A 23,588-nucleotide genomic window follows, 5' to 3' on the forward strand; every position below is an offset into this window, starting at 1 on the left:
TCCTCCTGTGTGTGCTAATAGAATAAAACAGCTTCACGTGGCTTGGTGCTCAACATACTCATAAAATATTTATTGTTTGGAAAAGGGAGGTGATTCTTTTGACACAGCTTTCCCCTTTATGGAGCTCAAGGATGTGGGAGTAAAGCAAGCCAAAGTGATGGCACTGTTTGTATGAAATGGTGTCCCACGTTGGGTCCCGTGCTGCTTCCACTGTCAATCTGCAGGGGCAAAGCAGCAGAAATGTAAATTCAGGCATTGAAGGCAAGATGGGGCATTGAACCCCATAAGCAATGCAGCTAAAGAGCCTGCCAGCATACGAGTTTGATGCTAAAGACACCAGGGATAGCCATTTCATTTTAAAATAGAATTACATAAATTAGGCAGTCTTTGCCTAATGTATGAAACAGTCTGACCTTCAGGAAGCCAGAGTCTGAGTCCCTCAGAATCAGATCTGCTCCCATGACTGCTGATGCATTTCTCCTGTGATTTCCAGTAGGCGAGTCTTCCATGCTACATGCTAGAGCCCCTGAGGAGCTCAGGGAGTCTGCCTTAGATAATGAACCTTTGCTCTGGGGGGAACTTTGTCCTGGAAGATGAATCCCTGTGCTCCAAACTTCAATATGATAAGCATGATCAAATGTGCACCACGTAATTGTGAGTCTGGTCAAAAGCCCATTAAAAACATTTCATTTGGATGCAGAAGTGGATATGTTTGCACAGGCAGGGGATTCTATAGAAAAACCGTTTGTTTTGTAATCACAAAAGACAAAAAAAATCCTGCTGGGCAGGCAGAGGTAGTTCATTTCTTTGGAATGTTGGAAAAAAATCCTGATGTTAGCTAGGTTTTGCTGGGGAAATGTCCCTGTCGCCATTGCAGCTAAGCCCACTGTGGAGCATAGGTTGAAAGGAGAAGCCAAGAACTCTTGCGTGCAGTTCTGCAGGACAGCACGGTGTGAGCTGTGTGACTGCTGCAGCGGGAACAGGCGGCTCTCAGCAGCAGGACAGATTTATGACAACTGTAGATGTGGGCAAGGACAGCTTGCTTTAGAGTGGAAGGAGACTGCGAGCACTCCTGGGGGATGCGTGTGGACCTGTGACCTGATTAGTGATCGGGCATGTCCGTGCCAGCCTGAGCCCTGCCGGCGCCGCGCCAGCCCCGCTCCCGCGCACGCTGCCCTGCGCCCAGGTGCAGGAGAGCTGCAGGGCTTCCAGCTCCTGCTCACTGCTGTGTTTGTATTTCTGCGTCCTGCCCTCTCTGCTGCTGCTGTACCACAAGTGTCACACGCTTGCTGTCCTTACGTGCGTGGCTCTGGTTGGAGGGGGAGAGAGCAGGAGCTGGACTGTCTCTCCTCGGTGCCGCTCATGCAAGCCAGGCCACAGGGAGATGGATGGCGCTGCTCCTTATCCGTGCTTTTGTCCTTCACCAAGCCTTCTAAAGGCTGGGCACTGCATTCCTGCCTCTGCAGGAACATTCCCTGAGCAACTGGCAGAGGTGGATGTGCAAGGAGAGCAGGTTTTCCGTCACTGTGGGGATGCTTGCACACAATGAAGAAAAACGTGCTGTGGAAGCAGCAGCTCTCTCCGTCTGGAGATGATGCTGTTCCTTCCACAACAAAAGAACCTATTCCTTGTCATCATTGGATCAGATGAGCTGGTGGCACGTCTGGGGTGATGAAATGCAGTGTGCTGCAAACATAATTATAAATCAGTTTGTGAGCAGTGTGGACATCTGCAGCTGCGTTTCCCCCTCACGCAGGAGCTCAGCTGATGTCATTGCCTACCTAGAAGCTGTGTGATTTAGCCTATTGCAGAACTCCATTGTGCCAGTTACATTTCTGTTTAGTCAGGGAAAGGCATGAAACTGATTCTAAGAAGATATTTCTGAAATAATTTCTTCTCTGTTTTCTCTCCACAGTGTGCTTTTACTGCCAGTATTCTAGAGGGACACTCACGGAAGAAAAATCAACAGGAATTAAACATTCACCTATAAAAGTGTGCGTGTGTTTGCTGCTTCCCCACATTAACCGCATGGTTTTTATGCAAAAAGAAAAAAAAAACAAACAAAAAAAATCCCAAACAAAAAAATTAATTTAGCATGAGCCAATTTACAGAGCATGGAAATTCACGTTCATTCACAGGATTGGAGGGTGCTCAGTTACCAATGCAGTGTATATACAAGATGCCATGCTGTTAACAGCTTCTCTCAAGCAGTTTGATGTCATCTCAAAAGAAATAAATTCCTGTGGCCAGAGAGGATGTGCGAAGACGAAATGGTTAAACCATGGAAAGACACTAAAAATACTAAAATCCACAACAGCTCGCCTTATTTTTCTTGGACCCAAACTGTCAGGGTATAAAACACTATTTGTTTCTTTTTTAAACATCAATAGTTTTGCTGTAAATAAATAACACTGTATAAATTCTGACAAAATAGAATAAGTGTTGATAAGGCACTGCCTTTTCGATCACAAACAGAATATTGCAAATGCATTGAGCAGGCTAGGTGTCTCAAATGGCTGCACCTACAGGGATATTCTGGGTGTATCTTCACAGATTCTTGTATATTAGCAATTATAATGTTTGTATATGCAAAATCGCTAGCTTGATTTTAAAAAAATCTTTAAAATCTGCTGCAAATTTAAATGATTCCCAAAATGAGGAATTCTGTAGTTCTGTGAAAATTTTTCTTCAGAGTACTAATATTTTGATGCATGTGTTTCACCTTATTTTGATTAAATCTTTTCCAGTTTTGCAAACACTATTCCGCAACATGAAAAATAAGATTTTATCTGTAAACACAAAGCCCTTCATCTAATATTTGTTGCTGTTGCCAATTTTTCAATGAAATGACCTAAGACCCATAACATATACAGTAGTTGCATTATGGGGAGGGGGGTGCTATCTGTTCTTGCTTTATAATGGGGGTAATGCTTGCAGCTTTAGAAGTGGGTTGGTGCTCTAAGGAGCACAAGTTTGGGATATTTTTAAATGAACTGAAGAGAAATTATTAGCTAATAGACTGGCAGCACGCTGTAAAATTATTACTGTATTGTGTACTGGCTATAAGATGTAGAATCTTTCAGTAAGCCAATCATCTGTAATCATCCTAGCAGTGTAATATTAGGTTGTTAAGGCTGCTGTGTTTTAAAGGGCATTTTTATTTGGTTTTTGGTGAAATACTTTAATTTGTTGATTATATTCATATGGAAACAGCATTCATTGATAATAGCTCTAATTACATATGTATGAAAACAACAAACACTGGATGATCTAGTTGATTATTTAAGCATAAAATAAATTGTGTTAAAACTCTTGGATAACGTGTATTTGGCAGTGTTCTTGTACCCCACAGATGTGAGGCTTCGCAAGGCCAGCAGTTTATCTGCCCCTGGCTTTCAGCTGCTTTTCCTCTCTGTTTCTTTTGTCTAAGCCACCTCTTCATCTTCCCAGTGTGACAGGCCATCACTTGGCAGGCTCTCCCCAGGTCGGGACAGCAGGAGGAAAACACAGCAGCCAGCAGCACATGCCCAGCAAAGCTAAGGAAAACCCACTCCCTGGATTGGAGATGTGGGGAAAGGCCTGTGCAACAGGGGTACGTGCAGCCCTTTCTCCAACCCATGTGAGCTCTGCACCTCCTATAAATTCTTTTGCCCTGTCAAGAACCAGGAAAAGCACTACCAAAAGCAATTTTCTCCCCAGCATCAGTCAGATCAATAACAGACCCGCAGCCCATGAGGACATTAAAATGTGCATCCCCTGTATACTGCATGCACTTCCTGTATATCATGGGTGATAGAGCACTATAAAGAATGTGGCCAAAACAGGGGTTTGTAGGCAGCATCAGTACACACACTGCTCTGAACTGCAGGCTTCTGCTCAGGTGCAGTAAATACAGTTTATTGCTCAGGGATCAGTTTTACCTGGCTTTTAAGGCGACATGAAGGTGAGGTACTTCACCCCAGCTTTGGCACCCGAGGAAGCACCTCTTCTACAGATCCACCTCAGTCTGCTTGTTGTTATCTGGTGATCCCCACAGGACGTGGTCCTCACCTGGGGTCAGCCAGCAAAGCTCTTCTGACTGCTGAACAGCACTTGCAGAATCTAACAGGTTGGTTTGTCAGTGTCTCTGAGTTATTAGGGCCCCTGGCTTTTGAAGCAGTGATGGTGAATGAAGTTTTCATTGTTTGAGCAGCCAGTCCGTGTTGCAATGTATGTTTTACCTAGGTCGGGATACTTCTGGTACAGTGCTGGTGGTTCAGGTCCTTATGCCAAAGTTTGGAGGACAAATGCCACTTGCACCATGGGAGAACAAGTGCATCTTCCTGCAGTTCACAGTCCGACAGCAGTGATCATCCTGCAGCCTCGCCATGCAGACGCCTCCCTCCCTCCCCTCCAGCATCCAGACCAGCTGAATGAGAATGAGTGTTTTCAGGAAATGCTGTGAGATGTGTATATATATATATATATATATACTATATCATGATTGTGCAGCTGGAAGCAAAGGCCATGGTGACAGCCCGCAGGAAGGCAGGAGCTGTACTGTGGAAGAGCCTCCCTTCAATCTCAACAGCATCCAAAAGGCAGCGTTTTGTTTGACTCATCTCTTCCTCTGCCTGGTTCCCTGTTAGTGCCTGGTGCTGGTGTGGAAAGAAGCTGTGACTGTAGCTGGAATGGCAGCTCTGGCAGGCAGAAGAGCTCTTTGTGCAGACGGAGAAGCGAGGCTGCCTGTGCAGGTAGCAGAGGTGTGTGGGGGAGTCTCGCAGCTCTCCTGCCGCTGCTTTGTGTGGCAGCTCCGCGCTCTCGCCTGTCACGGCACACGTGAGGAGCTGCCAGCTCGGCTCGGGGTGCTCCTGCAGCACAGACCTGTCACAGGGGTGCCCTGCTCCACAGGGAGCAGGCTGTGACCACAACAGCCTCTCCTGGGCCAGCACTGCCCGTGCCCAGCAGGACAGGTCCCGCTGCTGGCAGGTGCCAGTCCCCAGCTGCTGCTGCTGCACGGGCACACCTGTGTCACAGCTTGCTCCAACTGTGACACCTGTGTCACAGTTTGCTTCAACCCTTAAACAAACCTTAAAAAAAAAACCCTTTAAACGAAAAAAAGAGACAACAGATTACAGGAAATCTGCAGCCAAATTCACAGAGTTTGAAATTTCATACTAAAGGCTGCACAAACAGGATTTTCTGGGTGTTGGTTTTGTTTTGCACTGAGTGGTTCCAACAGTAGCTCAGGATATTTGGGAAAAAACAAGGTTGAAGTGTAAATGGTCATATGAGAAGGAAAACAGAAATCTTGCCAGAACTAGCAAATGGCACAGACAGCTCTGGAGTGAGAGAGGACCCTAACTAAATGTGCACTTTTGTCTTTTTTTTTTTTCTCGTGTTTTCCTCAGTGAGAACATTCCCATTAGAGGCAAAATTGTAAGTCATGGGACTCTGATTGCATCTATTAAAATAAACTTGATTGCTAAATACAGCGTTATTTTCATCCTTTGATATTTGATTTAGCACTAATTAATAATGCTGCAGAGTGTCCTAACGTACTTTTTCCATTTCTGAAAGAATATCAATTACATTTTATTTGTGGCCAATAACAATTTTAATGTCAGAAATTCTAAGAGCTCCCGTAGCGTGGAGCCAACATTAGTGGGATAAGTGGCAGTCACTTGCAGGATTGCAGCACCCTGCTAATTAATGCTAACTTCCTGAGGGGTTGTTTAACACAGGCTTTGTCTGTAGCACACAGTGTGCAGAAAATCGAGGTGCTCTACTGGGGAGGCCACTGCAGCCTGGGATGTGGGGCACATGCTCCCAAAAACCTCTCCATGCCCTCTAGGGGAGGAGTTTATAACTGGGGCTGCTTTGAGCAGGACCAAGTGGATAACATTTGATGAAACTCCATGAAGTCCATCAGTGGCAATTTTATCAAATTTTTATACAAACTCAGTGCAAGCAGCTTGGCCTGGAGGAGCTGTGCCAGCCCTGCACGGTTGGAGGGGCAGCACGACCGCTTTGGGGCAGCCCTCCTGCCCCTGCCAGCCCTCTCCCTAGGGAGGGGGTACAGTCCAGGGGGCTGGGACTTGCCTGGCTGAGGCTGGTGCAGGGATGCTGGGCAGGGTGTTGCCAAGGGGCTTGGTTGTTATCCCAGCCACGTGCACAATGTATGAAAAAGCTGCTGCTGATCCATTGCACTCTTGGCCTGGGGGTCGTGTGTTGGGAATGCAAACAGGACCCCTGTTTTTGGGGCAGATCCTACCAAACTCGGGCTGCAGGAGGAGGAGCTCCTGGTTCAGCTTCCTCTAACCCCCCAAGTGGGCAAAGGAGGGAAAAATGGTCTCCTAGTGCACAAGAAAATATTTTTGCTTGGTTGAAAGTACAGCAGTTTTCTGATGGAGATGCGGACCCTTTAGCCTTAGCCTGATACAAAATGCTTGATGTAAAAAGTAGTCCATTACTGGGAGAGGAAAAGGTTAGTGAAGGACAGAAAAATGAGCTGCTCAAGGAAAATCTGTGTATGTGCCACATTTTTCATAACTGCTGATGCTAAAAACAGCATGCAAATTGTGCATGTCTTTATTTATTTGACCCGAAGTCCTGGAGGATGGTGAAGATTTATCATAAAAGTTTTGTTGGTACTTTTCCCACCACGCTAATGTTCAATTATTGAGAGCTATTTGGGCTATAAAATAGCAAAGTACAGCAATCCCCTGTTCACCAGCTTCCTTGGAAGGCTTCCAGGGGCTGGGTATCATTATGACATGGCCAGACCAACAGAACCAACCTAGTATGAACTCTGAAAAGAATTCCTTGGGGAGAGCAGGGATACAAAAGCAAAGCCTCAGATTTGAAGATGCATTAGCTACTGGCTGGCTACCACACAGCACATTTTCATAGTCAGATACTCTATCCTACTAAGAGACTTCTTTTCTAATACAGCTTTCTGATTAAATAATTGCTGGTCAGGAAAGCAAAGCAGCATGACTTTATTTCCATCCAAATTGCTTGTTAGAAAATATGTTTTAACTTGCATCAATAGATGCCTTAACCCACAATAGTAGTGATCTGGGTTTCTTCTACTCATATAAGTATCTTCCAAACCAAGCTTTCTCCCCTTCTACAACCTCTCCACATATGCTCTCCATTTCCCCCTTTCAATGTTCCCTTATGTACAGTTCACATTCTTTTCAATGCTGCTTCTGTTTATTTTCCTAGCAGTATATTTCATTAATTGCATTTTCCTGCAACTTTGTCCTTCCATTCCCCCTTTCCCCCCCACCCCCCCATTTCAGTCAGGTACTCTGAGTACTATGCAGACTTTTTTTTTCCTTAGGTTAATTAGCTTCAGTTGGCCTTTTCCTCTTCAGTCTATAACTACTGAATATTTTAATGAAATTGTATTCTTATGGAAGGAATTCCAGCCAATTAATGGACCTCTGGAATTACATTAAGGATTACATTAAATCTCTGAACATACCTCTTCTAACCCCTCACACCTAGAAATGTATTTTATACAATATTTCTACTGCTGATGTGGGTTTATGGAACACTGTTTCTAATTGCCCATTACCTCCTGTAATGATAGTTTCTGTGAATAAATCCCTGTTTTATTATTTCTTCTTCTTGATTGGTCTGCTCTCCTGCTATAATGGTGCTGGTGGCATTTTCATATTCTTTATTTCTACAAACACCTTTCCTTTCCCCCTTACAGTTCTGCATTTATTTTTTATGCAATTAAAAGATACTGAGGCAAGGAGGGTGGGGACCTTGTCCTGCAGGTGCTGTGGTGGTGGCAGGCTGGTCGTGGTGGCTTTTCCTGCGATGCCAAGCCCCTTGCTCCCTGCAGTGGGGACCAGGACCAGTGGCACCTGAGCAGCCCTGTCAGTGGGGCAGTCTCTGCTGTACGTGTCTTCAAAAGGGGGTTTTGCTAATTTTGCTTATACCACATATTTATAACTTTTAAATTGATTTGGTTAACATCCTACAGATGTGAAAAGCATGTGTTTTTTTTTTAATTTTTGGGGGGTGCTAATTAGGATAACATTTTCTCTCCCTGTTTAATCTATTAATTAGGAGTAGTTGGCTGCAATTGTAATTAAATATACAGGTGCTATTTTTTAAATGACTGAACTGCTGTTGCAACAAGAAGGATGCAATCTCAGATCTAAACATCCAGGGCCCTTGAGTTTTCCTCCCACTCCTCCACTGACTCAGTGTTTGTCATTGGGCAAGTAACTCAGCTTCCTACCTCCCTTTCTTGCCTTCCAGGGCTATTGTGTGAATTAATTAGATAATGTTTCAGCACGGCTTTGAACTAGAGAGAGCCACAGAAGTGCCAAGTTATAATTCACTGTTAAGAAAGTCCGCGTGCTGGCTGGCAGTGAGACTTCTGATGCCAGCCCAGCAGAGAGAGAGAGGGGCAGCAAAAGTGGCTGGGGGAAAGCTCCCCTGTTGCCTCAAGATGCCTCATCTCTATAGCTGCTGTCTGCAGCACTCCAGAGCTGCTCTGCTGAAGGCAGCACCAGCAGCTGCCCGGTGTGATCCCAGGGATGCAGCCCCTGGCTGAGCCGATCCGGCCCAGCTGCTGGGTCGAGGATGTTGTCTGCACCTCCCTGTCTGTTTTCAGGCTAATTTTAGTGTCTGAAGGGGCAGAGGACATGTCCTCTGAAAAATTATAGTGCTCCAAATCAGCAAAGCACTTAAGATTAACATTGATAGGTCTGAAGAGTGGCTTAAGGTTAAGCATGCCGTGGGGCTTGCTGGGTAAGATTAGCCTGGAGCAGATGTGTGTTTTGCTGACTCAAGCTTTCAAAATATTTAGGCCTTGATTCAGCAAGACACTCAAATGTGAGCAGTCCTGCTGAAAGCAGCGGAGATAACTGGCTGATCAAAGCTGGGCAGACGGATGGATAAAGAACATTGAGGTATAAACCTGCTAGTTTAGAAATTGGTTTGATTTGAGGAGCACACGTGTGTGTGCACAGAGACAAACCAGCTTTCCAGCTATGGCCTGTGCTGTGGAGATGGTGCATGAAATAACATCTCCTCATGACCCATGGTGTCCAGCCAGCTTCCCAAATACCAGCTGACCTATTTGAAAGCAATTCTGGTGAAATGCAGCTACCTGTCCAAAACAGTGCTCACTAATTTTTGGATCCTATTTTAATCCCTCAAGGTTTTTATCCCCCAGCCCGTGCTGGTGGAAAGGCTCAGCCTGGGCATGGCTGCAGGGCAGAGGAGCTGGCAGCCACCCCAGGTGGTCAGGCTTGTGTGCCCCTGCAGAGCCAGGGGTTGCTGCAGGGGCGTTTTAGGACAGCACTGGAAAAGGTCTCATGAGACCTCATGGACATCCTCAGCTGCTCAGTGCAGCTACGGCAGCATCTCTTGAGGACAATGCTGTTATATTTTGGGAGAAATCCCACCTTAACTAAGCCCAGAGATGGGAAATCCAGCCGAGGGGCAGCAGCTGCCAGGGTGGTCATGAGGGATGCTTGGTGTCTTTATTACATGTTAATGTCATCACCAGGATCAGTGCAGAGGTTATGGGATGCGGGAGTGTGCCTCAGTTTCCACAGGGCTGGGAAGGGGATGCAGGACCTTTTCTAGCCTGAAAAGCCCTGAACTGATGCCTGCTGATGGAGCTGTGGGTCTCTGCTGGTGCTGGATGGGGACTCCCCCTTGCCTCCCTCTCCATTCTGGGCCCTGTTTGGGGCAGTGTTGTGTGCCAGGGACAGATGCACAGACGGAGATCAGAGGAAACAGTTTCCAAAGCTCAGAACTAGGAACAGACCTTTTCTTGTGATTAAGAGACCAAAAATAAAACGACCTGCACTTATATTCCCAGGCAGGTGAAAAGAATAATTACTTTACAGAGGAGGAATTCCTCCATATATTATAGCCATTAAAAAGAGTAAAATTTGAAATTTACTATGGCATGGAACAAAAAGGTAGTGCAGATAGAGATAATGAAATCCTTACTTGCCACTAATGGAAGAATTACTGTTGTTAAAGACCCCTTCATAAATAATTGAGAAACCAATTATACAATCTTGGGGACTAATTTATCCAGGAGCAATACAGACCATGTTTTGCCATGGAATGAGTGGCACAGATTCTCCACTATAGCTTGCTGCTGCTGCTCTGCAAAAAAAAAAAAAAAAAAAAAAAAAAAAAAAAAAAAAAAAGTAGAAAAAAAATGAAAATAAAAAGAAAAAAAAATGAAAGAAACGAATGCACCTACTAATCAGGAAATACATTATCAGTAATGAGAGATGGGTGTCCATCTCTCTTAATTCAAGGCGGCGGTTTTGCTGGTGTATGGAGGGCTGAATGAGCGTGCCAGTTAGCTGGTCTGTGTGCTGCGAGGGCAGCAGGGCTGGGGGCTGTTCCCCCCGACCCCGGGGCTCGCCGGCTGGGGGTCCCCTCTCCTTCTGCGCCGAGGGGCTCCGAGCTGCCCCGGGAAAGGGGCCTGGGCGGGGGCGCAGCCCGGGCAGGGCCGTGGGCGCCCGAACGCCGCTTTGGTACAAAACTTCTCGAACAAACCAAGGGTCGGGGCTGTTCGGGTGGTGTGTAACAAACCCCCGGGCTCCCCCGCACGGGTTTAGCGATACACGGAGATGAGTCCCGCGAGCTGGCCGCTTCCTGCGGGGGGCCCGGTGTGCGGCGGATTCCCCCGGGCACGTCCCGACCGGGCACACCCCGACATCGGCTGCGGTGTGGGAGAGACCCTCCGGGCACATCCCGGGGCCAGGATTCGGTGTGTAGGGAGCCCCCCGGAGAATATCCCGGGATAATATCTGTGTGTCCGAGCTCCCCTCTCCCGGCACATCCCGGTCCCGGTGTGTCCCAGATCCCCGCTCCCGGCACATGCCGGTGTGTCCCGAATCCCCGCTCCCGGTGTGTCCCGTATCCCCGCTCCCAGCCCATCCCGGTGTGTCCCGGTGTGTCCCGTATCCCCGCTCCCAGCCCATCCCGGTGTGTCCCGGTGTGTCCCGTATCCCCGCTCCCAGCCCATCCCGGTGTGTCCCGGTGTGTCCCGGTGTGTCCCGTATCCCCGCTCCCGGCCCGTCGCGGTGTGTCCCGGTGTGTCCCGTATCCCCTCTCCCGGCCCATCGCGGTGTGTCCCGTATCCCCGCTCCCGGCCCGTCGCGGTGTGTCCCGGCCCGTCGCGGTGTGTCCCGGTGTGTCCCGTATCCCCTCTCCCGGCCCATCGCGGTGTGTCCCGTATCCCCGCTCCCGGCCCGTCGCGGTGTGTCCCGGTGTGTCCCGTATCCCCTCTCCCGGCCCGTCCCGGTGTGTCCCGTATCCCCGCTCCCGGCCCGTCGCGGTGTGTCCCGGTGTGTCCCGGTGTGTCCCGTATCCCCGCTCCCAGTGTGTTCCCGGTGTGTCGCGGCAGGCGCGGTGCCGGCGCGGGCCGCCAGGCGGCGCTGTGGGCGGGCGCGCGGCCCGTCTCGGCGCCGGCGCGCGGCGGGCGCCGCCCCCTGCTCGGGCGGCGGCGGCGGCGGCGCGCGCGGGGCGATGGCGGACAGCGCCAGCGAGAGCGACACCGACGGCGGCGGCGGCAGCGGCGGCACCGCGGGGCCGCTGTCGGGGGGCGGCCCGGGCGCGGGGCCCGGCTGCGGCGCGGCGGGCGGCGGCGGCGGCTCCTCGGGCGGCGGCAAGGCGGGCGGGATCGTGATCTCGCCGTTCCGGCTGGAGGAGCTGACGAACCGCCTGGCCTCGCTGCAGCAGGAGAACAAGGTGCTGAAGATCGAGCTGGAGACCTACAAGCTCAAGTGCAAGGCGCTGCAGGAGGAGAACCGCGACCTGCGCAAGGCCAGCGTCACCATCGTGAGTGCGGGCGGCGCCGCGCCGGGCCCGGCGGGCGGGGAGCGGGGGTGTCCCCGCCGCGGGGTGTCCGCGCAGGGCGGGCCCGGCCCCGGCCGCGGCCTCCCCGCCGGGCCCCCGGCTGCCTCCCGGCTCGCCGGGACGAGTCGCCTCGGGCGGGTCCGGCTGTCACCGCGGGGGACGCGCGCAGGTGGGGTCGCCCCGCGCCCTTCGCGCCCCCTCCGGCTCCGGGAGGGCGCCGGCAGCGGAACCGGCGAGCAGCCGAGGCGGTTCCCCCGGCCGGACCCGCGTGGCCGCCCGGCTCCCCGCGGGGAGGCGGCCCCGCCGGCCCGCCCTGCCCGCTGTCCGAGCGGCGGCGGCTCGGGGAGGGGCCGCGCAGGGGAAGGGCGATGCTCTCCGTCCCCCTGAAGTTTCTCAAAGTAGAGATTTCCTTGGAGTTTAAGTAATCTGCGGAGATTACGGATTATCTCGTCGGCCGTCACCTCTTCAGCCGCTCTGCAGAAGCGGCGAGCTGCAGGAATAGCGTCTTGCTCATGAGGAAGTGTCTGATTTGTTTGTAATGTTCGGTTAACTGTTGTATTTCAAGTTATTTGAAATCTCATTTAAATAAGACTCTTAAAAATAGTGCGAGTGTAGCAGCACTCTGCCCCGCCAAGAGCTCAGCTCCTGGTTTATGAGCACTGTGAGCACAACTTGGAGTTTAACACCATTTTATGTGATGCTGTTAGGCAGGAATCCTCAGAAAAGTGCGTATCAAAATACTACAAAAATATTGTTCTGTTCTTCTCTATGAGCTTGGGAGTTAGGAGTTTAAATTCTGGAATTTTTGCTAATTCAGTGGCTAAAGGGATTGTTTAGGTGTTGTAGTGGTCATGGCCTGCATGCGGAGTAGGTAACTTGCAGAGACCTGTTAAAGCTGACTCTGATACTGTCCCGTCCTCCTTGCCAGTGCAGGTGGAGATGTTTTAGGAGAGACCAGTCCCACCTGTGTATGCGCACTCTCATCTCATCTGATTTTTCACAGGGGGTACTTCGCTCTCAGCATAATGTCTGTTTTATTGATACTCAGCTTTTCCATTGTCAATACATCTAGCCAAGAAATGGAGCTTTCCTAGGCATACCTCTCATCTGCTCCTAGTAGTAAGCATTCAGTGTCTAGCAGGATGTGGGCCGGAAGAGTGCATGAAATACAATACAGAAGTAATTTATTCAAGGATGACAAATATAGTGCTAGTCGGGGAAATGTGTGCTTTGTTAATACTTTACGAGAAGAGAATGTGCCTTAATTAGGTAGCGGCGGAGTGCCTTCTAATGTTGAAAGGGGCTAAGGCGCCTTGTCAGTCAGACATTTTCTCTCTGCCTGTTAGAAAGGCTCAGCATCTTTCTGAACCCCTGCTAGGTGTATTGTTTGTAAACAACTTGAAAAAAGTGCTTGTGTGCATTACAGTTCTGGCAGTGTCTCCAGGGACTGATCAGCTTACGTTTTCATCAGATTTTAATTTATAAAAAGGAGGTATTTTCCTTAAATCTGAAACTCTGCCTGTTTTTGTCATCTTGGATAAAGAGAGGAGAGGTGCTAGACTTTAATGGCAACCTGTAGGCTGTCTGGAAAACGGACATCTTTAGCTGATGCTGGGGCTTTGGTATGCTAAACTGTGTGCACAACTGAGTAAACCACTTCTAATTCAGCAGGCAGCGAAAAAAATGAATGCAAAACATAACTTTTTTTCAGGCCAGTGAGACCTTGTGCTGTGGTTGACACAGTCCAGAATGTAAACACCTTTGCAGTCAGAATACTTGGTTGTGTCGCTGGAGTATGCAGGTGACTGGAGATGAGTTTTATTGGAATGTTGAAATGTGTGTCATTCGCATGTAAATGTCAGAGGAATAGAAAATTTTCTGGTTGTCTCCACTGTGATTCTAAACCTTTGTCAGTTTGCTCCTGCAGCTCCTCGCAGTTTTGCTGTGCTGACAGACGGGCGCTTTGTATGTTTCCTGTTGCGGGCATTGTAATGACACAAATCAGCTTTGATTTTTATCAAGTGTTGAGGACAAGCTGTGAAGCACAAATGGACCTGACAGGTAGCCAAAATAGCAGGTGAATGACTAAACCTGTGTGCTGTAGGTGAAGGTGACTCCTTGAACCACACAGCTCTTCATCTGCAAACCTTTCACTGATCCTGTTCGAGCTTTTTAGTGCAAGGCCACGGAGACTCTTGGCTTTCTGCAGCTCCCACCATTGTCTCTAACGATTTTGAATATTTTCCCTTTCAAGTTCTCCAGTAATGGTCTTCCTCGTACCTCTTGTGTCCATGCTGGTGTAAGTGTTTATATGACATCTCTTTGTGCTTGCAGTATTGTTGGTGTCAGTGTGGATATAGTCAGTTTAGGAATTACCAAAATTGCTTGCCACATAGGATCTTACTAGTTCTATTTGTAATTCACCCTTGTGTCACAGGGTTGAAAATAAAGTGTTAATTAAGCATAGGAGACCTGCATTAAATAGTTGCTCTTGGAAAACTGACTGAGAAAGGTGTTGGCTTGGCACGCTTCTATGCTCACTAACTTCATATGTGCTCTCATCTAAAACATGTGAAAACAAATGCTGCTTTCAAGCTGAAATTGGTGAAGCCAGCTTGGACTAAGCGTACGCCCAAAAATATGTGCGAGCTGTACTGCTTCCAGTAGCCTGAAATGCAAATGAAGTTATGCTGCTGCTCATGTGCAAGACTGTGAAAGTAAGTAAATAGATGTGATAACTTTATCTCACCTGCTATTATTGGTAACAAACGGTGAGAGAGGGAGCAAAGCAGGGAGAAAGCTAGGGATATTTCAAGTGTTCTCTGGCAGTGCAAGAGCATTACATCAGAAGGTGCAGTTTCAGATCAGATATTAAGAAGAAATGACTAAGATCACTCGAGCCATTTGCAGAGGGTTCATTTATATGTATTTAGCTATCTCAATTGTATGATCTCATGGTGTATTTCTGCAAGGTCTTTTTTAGGAAATGGAGCGGCTGGTGCCTAGGTTGGGAAAAAACAGGCGCCTGAAGATCTGAGATGCTGTGTCTTTGGGATGAGAAGCAGTGAGTTTTGGTTATAGTGCTGCACTATCAGAAGTGGATTTCCTGTGTGAATTCCCTTAGTTTTTTGATGAAAAAGGTCTGCCAAGGAGGTGACATATTTAATGGGTTAAGCCTGGGACAGCACAGCTTCTCTAGTTAAATAAGAGTACCTTCAAACCTGGCTGGTGGGGTGACTGCTTTTCAAAAGAATGAATTGCTGCATGTAACAAAAGCTGAAATACTTCAGTTGGGTGTAGGTATGTATTGGTCAGGGAGTTTCTTTTGAAGTTGGTAGAATTTGGATTTTTAGTTCCTTTTATTCTACTCTTCAGTATTTAATGTAACCAAGCCATCCTATTTCAGTGAAAGCCATGTAACCTTTAGCTGATACTGGAAGCATTTTGGTTTTCTTTCTTATTGTTTTGAACTGAAAGGCCTCATATGAACAGAATGCATCTAAGAACAAGAAGAGTTTTAGTCCCTGGCTGCTGCATACTTTCTCTAGGAAAGAGATTTGTTAGATTTGGTAATTTATCTCCTGTAAATTTACCTACTATAGTAAGACATTTTCTATGGAGTGAGAAAATTAAAATATAATAAGACTTATTCTGTTACTTAATTTTTTAACTGAGGTGACGATAGAGTATTTGAGAAGCATTAATTTTAAAATGTTCCCGCTGCAGAATGCCTGATGTAGCAGTTTTAATGCATTCTAACATTTTACAATAACATCTCTCTTTAATTTTCCCCGATTTTGCTTTGTAGGGACGAGAATTATCCTAGAAATCCTAATTTGTGGCGCTGTGTGGATCCCCAACAGGATCATCAATTCACATGAGCCAGTCTGATCTGAAGTGCTGATGGCATATGCTGGCTTTTGTGAGCTTGCCATGAGTTATCACTGTCTGGTAGTGCCTGCTTGCAGCTCTTGCTGCCAGGGAACACCGGGACACGGGACTGCTGCGGGTTGTGAGTGGCAGTGTTTTACTGTGAGACCTCTGCTACCCTTGTTTCTGTAGCTAAACCTGCACTCTGCATCTTGGCTCCCAGCTTAACTCTTCTCATTCCTGGAGTGCTGGCAGAGGGCAGTTGCATTTCCTGGCTCTTTGGCCTCCTCTGCCATTCTGCAGAGCTGTGTGAACAGCCTCCCACCTGTTGAGAGGAACAATAGAAAAAAAAGCCTTACTCAGCTCCTATTTCCTCACCCCCTACTTAAATCCTGAACAAAGTTGTTGCTTTCAATAACAGCCATCTCCTGAAAGCAAACAGGCTTTCTGATCAGAAAAATTCTGTGTGCTGTGTGTCATTGTCCCAGTGACAACCAGATTTGGATGCTGGAAATAATTACAATTTTGCATTTTGTTCTCAATGAAGTGTGCAGAGGGATGTGTGTCTGTGCATGAGATCTGCTATTGTGGGTCTTCATGGAAAATGTCAGCCTAGACAGATAGTTTGGGGTAGTGAATGGGTGTGCTGCATTGTCAGAAATCTCCTGCAAAAATGCTTTTTTCTTTTCTGGAGTTTGCACCAGAATTTCAAGGCAGAACACCTGTTCCAGTACAGAATGTGTCTATTAATAGTAGAAGAAAAAGGGCAGGATAGTCTATCCGAACTGAAATAGGAACCTTTAAAAGGTGCTGATAAGGGCATGAAATCAATTAGTAGCAGAGAGAGGTAAAAAGCAAAAATATTTTTACAAAGTGTGTCTGTGAATCTGTTATTTACTCTTGATTTTAAAGTAGGTCTTGCTTGTGTGAAAAATACTCTCAGTTCTCTGATGTCTTTTGTAGGTGTAAGAAACCTGCTTGGGGCTTTTGTATCCTGCTGTGTCATTTATCGCTCCAGTTTGTAGCTGGACTAAGCTGAAAGTAACTCAAAAATAACTTATTTTAGAAATGCTTTGCTTACCTGCTTTGGCTAGGATCAGCAAATCCTCCCACCGTGAAGGTCCATCCGAAATTTTTCAGGCATGTTTTTTCCAAGAGCAGGCATGTAGGAAATGACTGTCTGGTATTTCAGTTTTACGTTCACTTCTGATTCTCAAGAAGTTTCTGTTGAACTTCTACAAATGTCTGTAAAGGAAAAAGGAAGTTTAGTAATGCCCTTTGGTGTTATCTGCCTTGGCCCTTAGGGTGGCATGGTCAGAGCGCTGCTGCTTTTGCTGCATGGCTGGTGAGTAGTAGGGAGGTGAAATAGCATCTGCTTCCCTTTGGTGGTTACACACAGCCACTGGCATATCCAATTCCCAGACAAAAACATCATCCATGTGCTATTAACAGAATGTCACTGGGGTGTGTTGTAGGCCTTCCTAAATGCTGTTTAAAATGCAGACAAATACCACAGAAAAAGTCAATGTTTCTGAACTTAATTCAAATATTAATCAACAGGAATGCTTGTACTTTAAGGGAGTTTAAGGCTTCAGAGGTTTACTTAATCATCTGCTTTAATTTTTGTCACATGGTTTTGTGAGTTGTTCTTACACTGAACCTTGTAACTAACCTTGAAATGTGTCTTTGGGAAGGGTATCCAATTTTAATTCGAAGACTCTTGAAGATGAAGAATCGCTGTGCTTGGAAAGGCTTTGGTGTCCTGCCTCCTGTTCTTCCCATCAATTTCATCAAGGCTGAGCTGTTGGTTCCTGCTGTGCCTTTTGGCTGGGTTAATGAGTATTCTGAATCCTCTGCTTTCTCCTCATGAAGATACAGACTGTAACAGGCAACTTTAGTTTACATTGACTAACTAAACTAAGCTCTCAGGCTCTGAGCTGCTGGAAATCCAAAGTGTTGAATTATATACGATGCACTGGCCTAGTCTAAACATTCTTTCCTGCTTCAAATTTGCACAAATGTTTCTGACAGCTTAATTTGGAACATTATTTATTTTATTTTTTTTTTTTCATCCAGTGTGGTCAGTTGTCTTTAATGAGCTGGCTGCTGTGTACTTTGGCTGTTTTGGCAGAAATAGAGTTGCACACCTGTGCCTTGTTCAGGTCTGATTTGTACTGCTGGGTTGTTCAGTAGCACTTGATTTAGAGCAGAGAATTAATTAATTGTGACAGGAATATTTTAAACAACATCCTGCTTAGTAAAATGGAATTTCCCACTGATGAGTATTTTTGAGGTCAGCAAGCCACTTTGGAAATCCTGATGTATACTTCATTTTATAGCCGTTTTTAAATACTGTTTGGCATGTATTACTAAATCAAAAACTCATATGGGTGTCTTATACACACCCTACACCTTTGTGGTTATCTTTATTGCAAATAGTCCTTGGCTGAAAGATGAATATTTGCTTATCTGCCACAACTTGTTCTCTATAAAACCATGCTGAATTACCTGTTTAATATTTCTGTCCTTTATACTGTAAATTAATTTGTTTGCAGTGTTGCCATTGGGTTGATACCAAACTCTGATAACCACCTAGTTTTGCTTGCCTTTAAATGTCATACAACAACTATACTTTTTTATCAGTTACTTTATGTGACATTCCCATATTTAATAATGGTGGAATGTCTTCAGTCAGAATGCATACTAGTGTATTGCTCTGAATTACTTTGGGGATGAAAGTGAAATAAGAACTGAAATTGTAGAGTACATTTGGGAATTTTTAATAAGGCAAAGTTCTTGGTATTTCTGTGGGCTTCCTATTCTGCATAGAAAGTAATTTTACTTCTTAATGAACTTTCTCATTGAGGTTGTATCATGAATTCTGTGTTAGAACTGGTTTGTAATCAGCTTTATTTTAAGAACAGTCTTTATTGTCATCTTTGAACATTTGCTGAGACTAAGGCCCGTTCTTTCTTGGTGTATCTCCAGTGACTTAAAAGCATTTTGAAGGAGAGGTTGCTTTGGTTTTTACTGCATTTTACACCTAACAACAGGTTTGCTTTCAGTTGAAGAAAAAATAGTCATATGTGCTCCTGCTGTATATCTGCCAGACATTTTTAACCTTCTTTTTAGTCACCTGCCCAATTGACTATTGAGTTTTGCATTATTCACATCAGCTGTTTTAGTAATCAGTATTGAGGTTTTTAGAGCTTCTAGTGCTGTTGCTGATCCCAGTATTAGAAAGCTAGTATAGACAAGATTTTAGAATAGTTTTCAAATCTTGGAAGTTCTGTCTTTCATTTTAGTTGTGGTTTTGACTTTAATGTAGTTTGAATTTTAATACTGATTTCAAAGGATAAAGGAAAATTATTTCACTTTATTAAACTCTTTTTTTTTTTCCAGGGTAGGTACATGGTTGTCTGTGGTTTTCTTGCACTTGTTAATTCTATTTACTTCTTCTCATTGCTTGTTTCCTCCTGCTGCTGATACTGACTTTAATGTTGAAGCTGCTGGTGTGGTTTTAAGTGTTGGTATACATGCGGTGTATTTTCAGCTATAGACTCTTAGTGCCAAAGCTCCTTGTAGTAATTGAGCAAATAATACTGATTTGTGGTGAGCAAGCTTATGCATCTGCTGGAGACTTCACAAAAGGTTTTCTTCCCACTACACCTCACAAAGTGTGCTTGGGTGAGATCCCAGGTGGGGACTGGAAGCATTGGAAGCCATTGAAATGGTGCCTCTATGGCAGCTGCAAACAAGATGATCAGGCAGCTGGGCTTGTGGGGTGCTGCAGGACAATGGAATGTCAGTGTCTCACAAGCAGACCTTGAAATGTGATTGAAATGAAGAAATGAGACAGTGCTGTCCTTCACAGGAATGAAAATTGTCAGCAGTAGACATCTGATGTATCTCAGCATAGCCTTGTAAAAACAGTGAGAGAAACAGTTGCTTTGCTGCTCTTTTTTTGGGCAGGGGGTAGGAGGAAGTTGCTGAATTTAGCAGGAGAGCAAGAGGTGAATAAATCCTTTCTGTCTTCCTCTTAAAGAAAAAACCCATAAAATGAAGTAGGAGAATAGGAACAAAATGTACAAACTGAATTATGCACAGGGTTTGGGGTTCAAACAGAATGAATGGAAAAGAGACAAAGACATGCTCTAGAAGAGAGGCAAAAAATACAGTATAAAGCAAGCTCCCCTGGATGTGTAACAGGAAATATTCTTGTGATGTCTTGCTTCCAACGCAGCAGCCTGGGGATGGCCAGAAGGGAACATCTCAAGTTCCTGTTCTCCAGTCAGGTCCTTCTGTCTGACTGAAGATGTGTCTTGACCTTTAATTAGGTAGTCTGTTAGTGTCCCATTTCAATGTATGGGATGGAGAACAAAGTGAAAATGACAGGCAAGACAGCTGAGGTGAAGTATTCCACAGTAAAAATGTTATCTTAAGTGGGGAACTCCGAATTACTGATGTGCGGGTTTCACATCTCTTTCTGTGGGGTGCAAGGGTTGCTTGATAAAAGCTGAAGCAAATTTTACAGCAATATTGAAGCAGTTTCTAATCCTGGCACTTGAGTTGTAATTATTTCAATTATTCAGTTAAAATACAGGCATTGTAGGCTAATTGGTGTCTATGGGGACAATCCTTTCAGCTCCTGAGAGTCCTCTATCCCTTCATGCATTCTCTTGCAGCAGTTTTTTTCCTGGAAAAGTAGGTATCTCCTCAGCTCAGCTGATAGTCTAACTGATGGAGAAACTCTTCAGCTAAGGCTTCTCTTCCTCTCTCAATTCTGAATTTTACTTAGTTTCAAATTTCTAATATTACACGCAGTCTGATCTTAGTTTGAGGAGGGCGTAGTGAGCTGGATGAGCACCTGTTCAGCCCTACTGAAGATGGAAACAGCCTAGCAGTGTTCCAGCTGTCTGGAAAGTTTCCTCAAATGCTTTAATTCTTTAAACTGCCTAAAATGTGATGTTTCTGCTTATTACTGTAAAGCTAAGGCCTTTTTAGTTCCCGTGGTGGTGGTGGTGCTAATCATACTTAAAACTCCTACCACATATATAAATAATTCCCACCATTATATGCTTTGGTCCTGAGTGAAAGTATAAATGTTTCTTAACAAGTCAGACATAATGAAACCCAGCAATGTTTAGCATGCCACATTATGAAGTTGTGCTTCTCTCTGTGACTTACAGTTTAATTTCTACTTTCACAGGTGGTGAGATTTCCACTTTGCTTTGCTTCATTTTCAAATAAACAGCAACAGCCACTATTACAAAATTTGCAAACTCTAGAGTTTTAACCACCACTTTTGCAAGCGCTTTAAAGGGTGTGTTTTTCACATCTGTTAAAAATGAACAGTAGACATTTTGTCGTGGCTAGTGTTGCCAGGAATTATTAACTAGGCAAAACCTCTGTCCTCGCAGGCCATGAAATCCTGGTTGGGTTGAGAAGAGGGACACTCCCAAAGTCAGTTTCACAGAGTAAATTTAACCTGAAATGTAGATATGCAGAAAATCCCTTTTCTCTGAATATTGATATATGTAACTGGATTGTCCTTGCTCTGTGAGTGGAAAGGTGGGTAGTCATTTCCTAAAACTTTCTCTGTGTTAGACCTACTTCCTCAGTTCTGTATGGGATGAATATTCAAGGATGATTGCATTCCCCCACATCCTGCAAATCTCTGTTTGTTGGGGACACAGACAGATAATACAAAGGCCAAGGATGTGTTTTTTCATATTCCTCATCATATTTTCATACACTACACATTGATAAAGTTGTTTCTTACCTTGAAAGCCTGGAAAGAGATTGCTTGCTGTTTGGAATACTGTCATAGGTACTGTAAGATATCCAAACTGTAAAAATAGAAAAAAACCCAAAAAAAACTACTTACTGACTCCTAGGAGAGGTAAGTAGAAACATTTCTTTTTCTGTAATGGAGCTGGAGCTAATGTGCCTTAACAGTGAGTTGGACAGTGTTGTGTTTGCTTTGTGAATATGTTGGTTTGGTTCAGGAAAAGGTATGATTATAATTAATAACAAGTTCCATCTCCAGCTCTCGTTAATAGCTGTGAAAGTGTTTCTCTGGAAAGTCAGTGTGTGTAAGAGGAAACTGGGGGAGATTTTTACCCTCTTAAGAGGTTGTTTGTGTTGACTGGCTAAGGACACCTTGCCACTGTGGGGAAAAACATTGCCATCCCTAATGATTACCTAAGCTGTATTTGAATTTGTCATATAAAACAAACAAAATCCCAACAACAGTCCCATTTCCTGCCTCTCCACCACAAATCAAAAGGGTTTAAGAGTTTTAAAGACAATTAAGAAATTACTTGGTGAGCATCTACAGTTTGAAAACCCCATAAATGGGTCTTTATCCAGTGGTCTTTATCCCTAGTTTTAAAAAACTTAAAGGAGAGCAGGTTGATTGATGTAGATATACCAAAGGTTTTACACACTTGAAAGAAGGATCTACAAGTGCTGAAAGCCACTTTTACCTAGAAGGGAAGGATGATGAATACGCAGGCAGTGGGTGCTCAGGACCCAGTTGAAGTGAGAAAATGTGCACTCTTCTTCCTGGGAGCAGGGACAGTCACTGCTGATACCTGTGGTATGCAGGTGGCACTCCATGGCACATGCCATGGAGCTATAACAGAGTTACACTTCAACTCTCATTATGTACTCCAATGAAGAAAAACATGTTTTTCATATTTACATGCTTGCAGTGATTTAGCTGGACTACAAGAAGTGAAGCAGGATTTTCGTGGAGGTTATTTGTGGGGGGATGACTGTTAAATCTCTGTTCACTGCTTTCACTTATGCTCTTTAGCCTTTGAGTAGAGAAACAGTTGTGGCTGCAGAGCTACTCGTAACAGAAGTTTGCTGTGGTTGCATTTTGAGCAGAAGTTTGTTATTTTAGAACATAACTCGGTACCTGTTAGCTGGATATACCTCTGAACATACCTCTGAACAGAAGCTGGGCATTTAGTCACCTAATAGTCTACTCTTCTGCTAAATCTGCTCTGTTCCTGCTCTGAAATTTTGGGAGTGTGCAATTTTGAGTTTCCTAATTGGTCAGTTCAGCAAAATGAATTAGTTAATGTGTGGTTACATTGAAGATAAATGTTGATTTATCAGTGGTCAGGAAATAAACTAAAAACCATTTAAAATATGGTAATTTAAGAAGTGTTTATGCATTAGACATCTGATATCAGAATAATTTGTACTGAGGTGCTACATTCCTTGTAGGTCCTAGAACTAATGGTGGTGTTACTGAGATTTAAGTTGTTGTTATTAGTTTCTAAGTAGCATAACAACCAGATTTCATTAAATTTGAGTATTGTAGATGCAGGTCAAATAAACCACAGCATTTTAAGATGTATGGTTATTCCAATAATCACATAAGCAGTGGAAAATTATTAACATACACCACCTCCAACAAAACAGTGTATGCTACAATATTAGCTATGAGCAATATGATCTTTTTTTCTCTTTCACACAAGTCTGTGCATTTGAAAATTCAGACAAACTGAATATAAAACTACAAATCTTGTTATGTGTACATGTGCATCTTTGTGATGTTTTTCACCTTTTTTTTATTGAGGCTGAGCAAAAGCAAAACCTGTCCCACGTGCTTCTGTTTCCCATGTTTTACACTATTGATTAACTAGCAAACTTTCCAGTGCAAAAAATCCAGCAGTAAAACAGCAGTGCAGTTAGAAGTCAAAGAGTAAAGCAAAAATTTCTTTCTAGTAGTCATCAGTAAAGGATTAATAGAGAGAGGTATTTCAAAACTTTGGTTCAGAGTTTGACATGACAGTGTGGCTGTATTTTCCATACTGTCTGTCTTTGTCAGTGTAACTCTTCAGCTGGGTACAAACTAGCAA

At 45.0% G+C, this 23,588-nt stretch overlaps 2 protein-coding genes across 45 annotated transcripts in view; both read left to right on the top strand.

Annotated features, from left to right (window-relative positions):
- The window catches only part of ANK3 (ankyrin 3), a 339,367-nt gene extending 336,047 nt beyond the window's left edge, over positions 1 to 3,320 (top strand). For all 44 annotated transcript variants that reach the window (XM_038140068.1, XM_038140063.1, XM_038140067.1 and 41 more), the window contains one exon: positions 1,916 to 3,320. The gene's annotated coding sequence lies outside the window, so the exon portion shown is untranslated. The remainder of the gene's footprint in view (positions 1 to 1,915) is intronic.
- An 8,141-nt stretch (positions 3,321 to 11,461) lies between these two features.
- The window catches only part of CCDC6 (coiled-coil domain containing 6), a 49,575-nt gene continuing 37,448 nt past the window's right edge, over positions 11,462 to 23,588 (top strand). Inside the window, exon 1 of the mRNA XM_038140534.1 lies at positions 11,462 to 11,823. Coding sequence (XP_037996462.1) covers positions 11,512 to 11,823 — 312 coding nt within the window. The 5' untranslated portion in view covers positions 11,462 to 11,511. The remainder of the gene's footprint in view (positions 11,824 to 23,588) is intronic.

This window comes from Motacilla alba, chromosome 6 (assembly GCF_015832195.1).
Source record: "Motacilla alba alba isolate MOTALB_02 chromosome 6, Motacilla_alba_V1.0_pri, whole genome shotgun sequence".
NCBI lineage: Eukaryota > Metazoa > Chordata > Aves > Passeriformes > Motacillidae > Motacilla > Motacilla alba.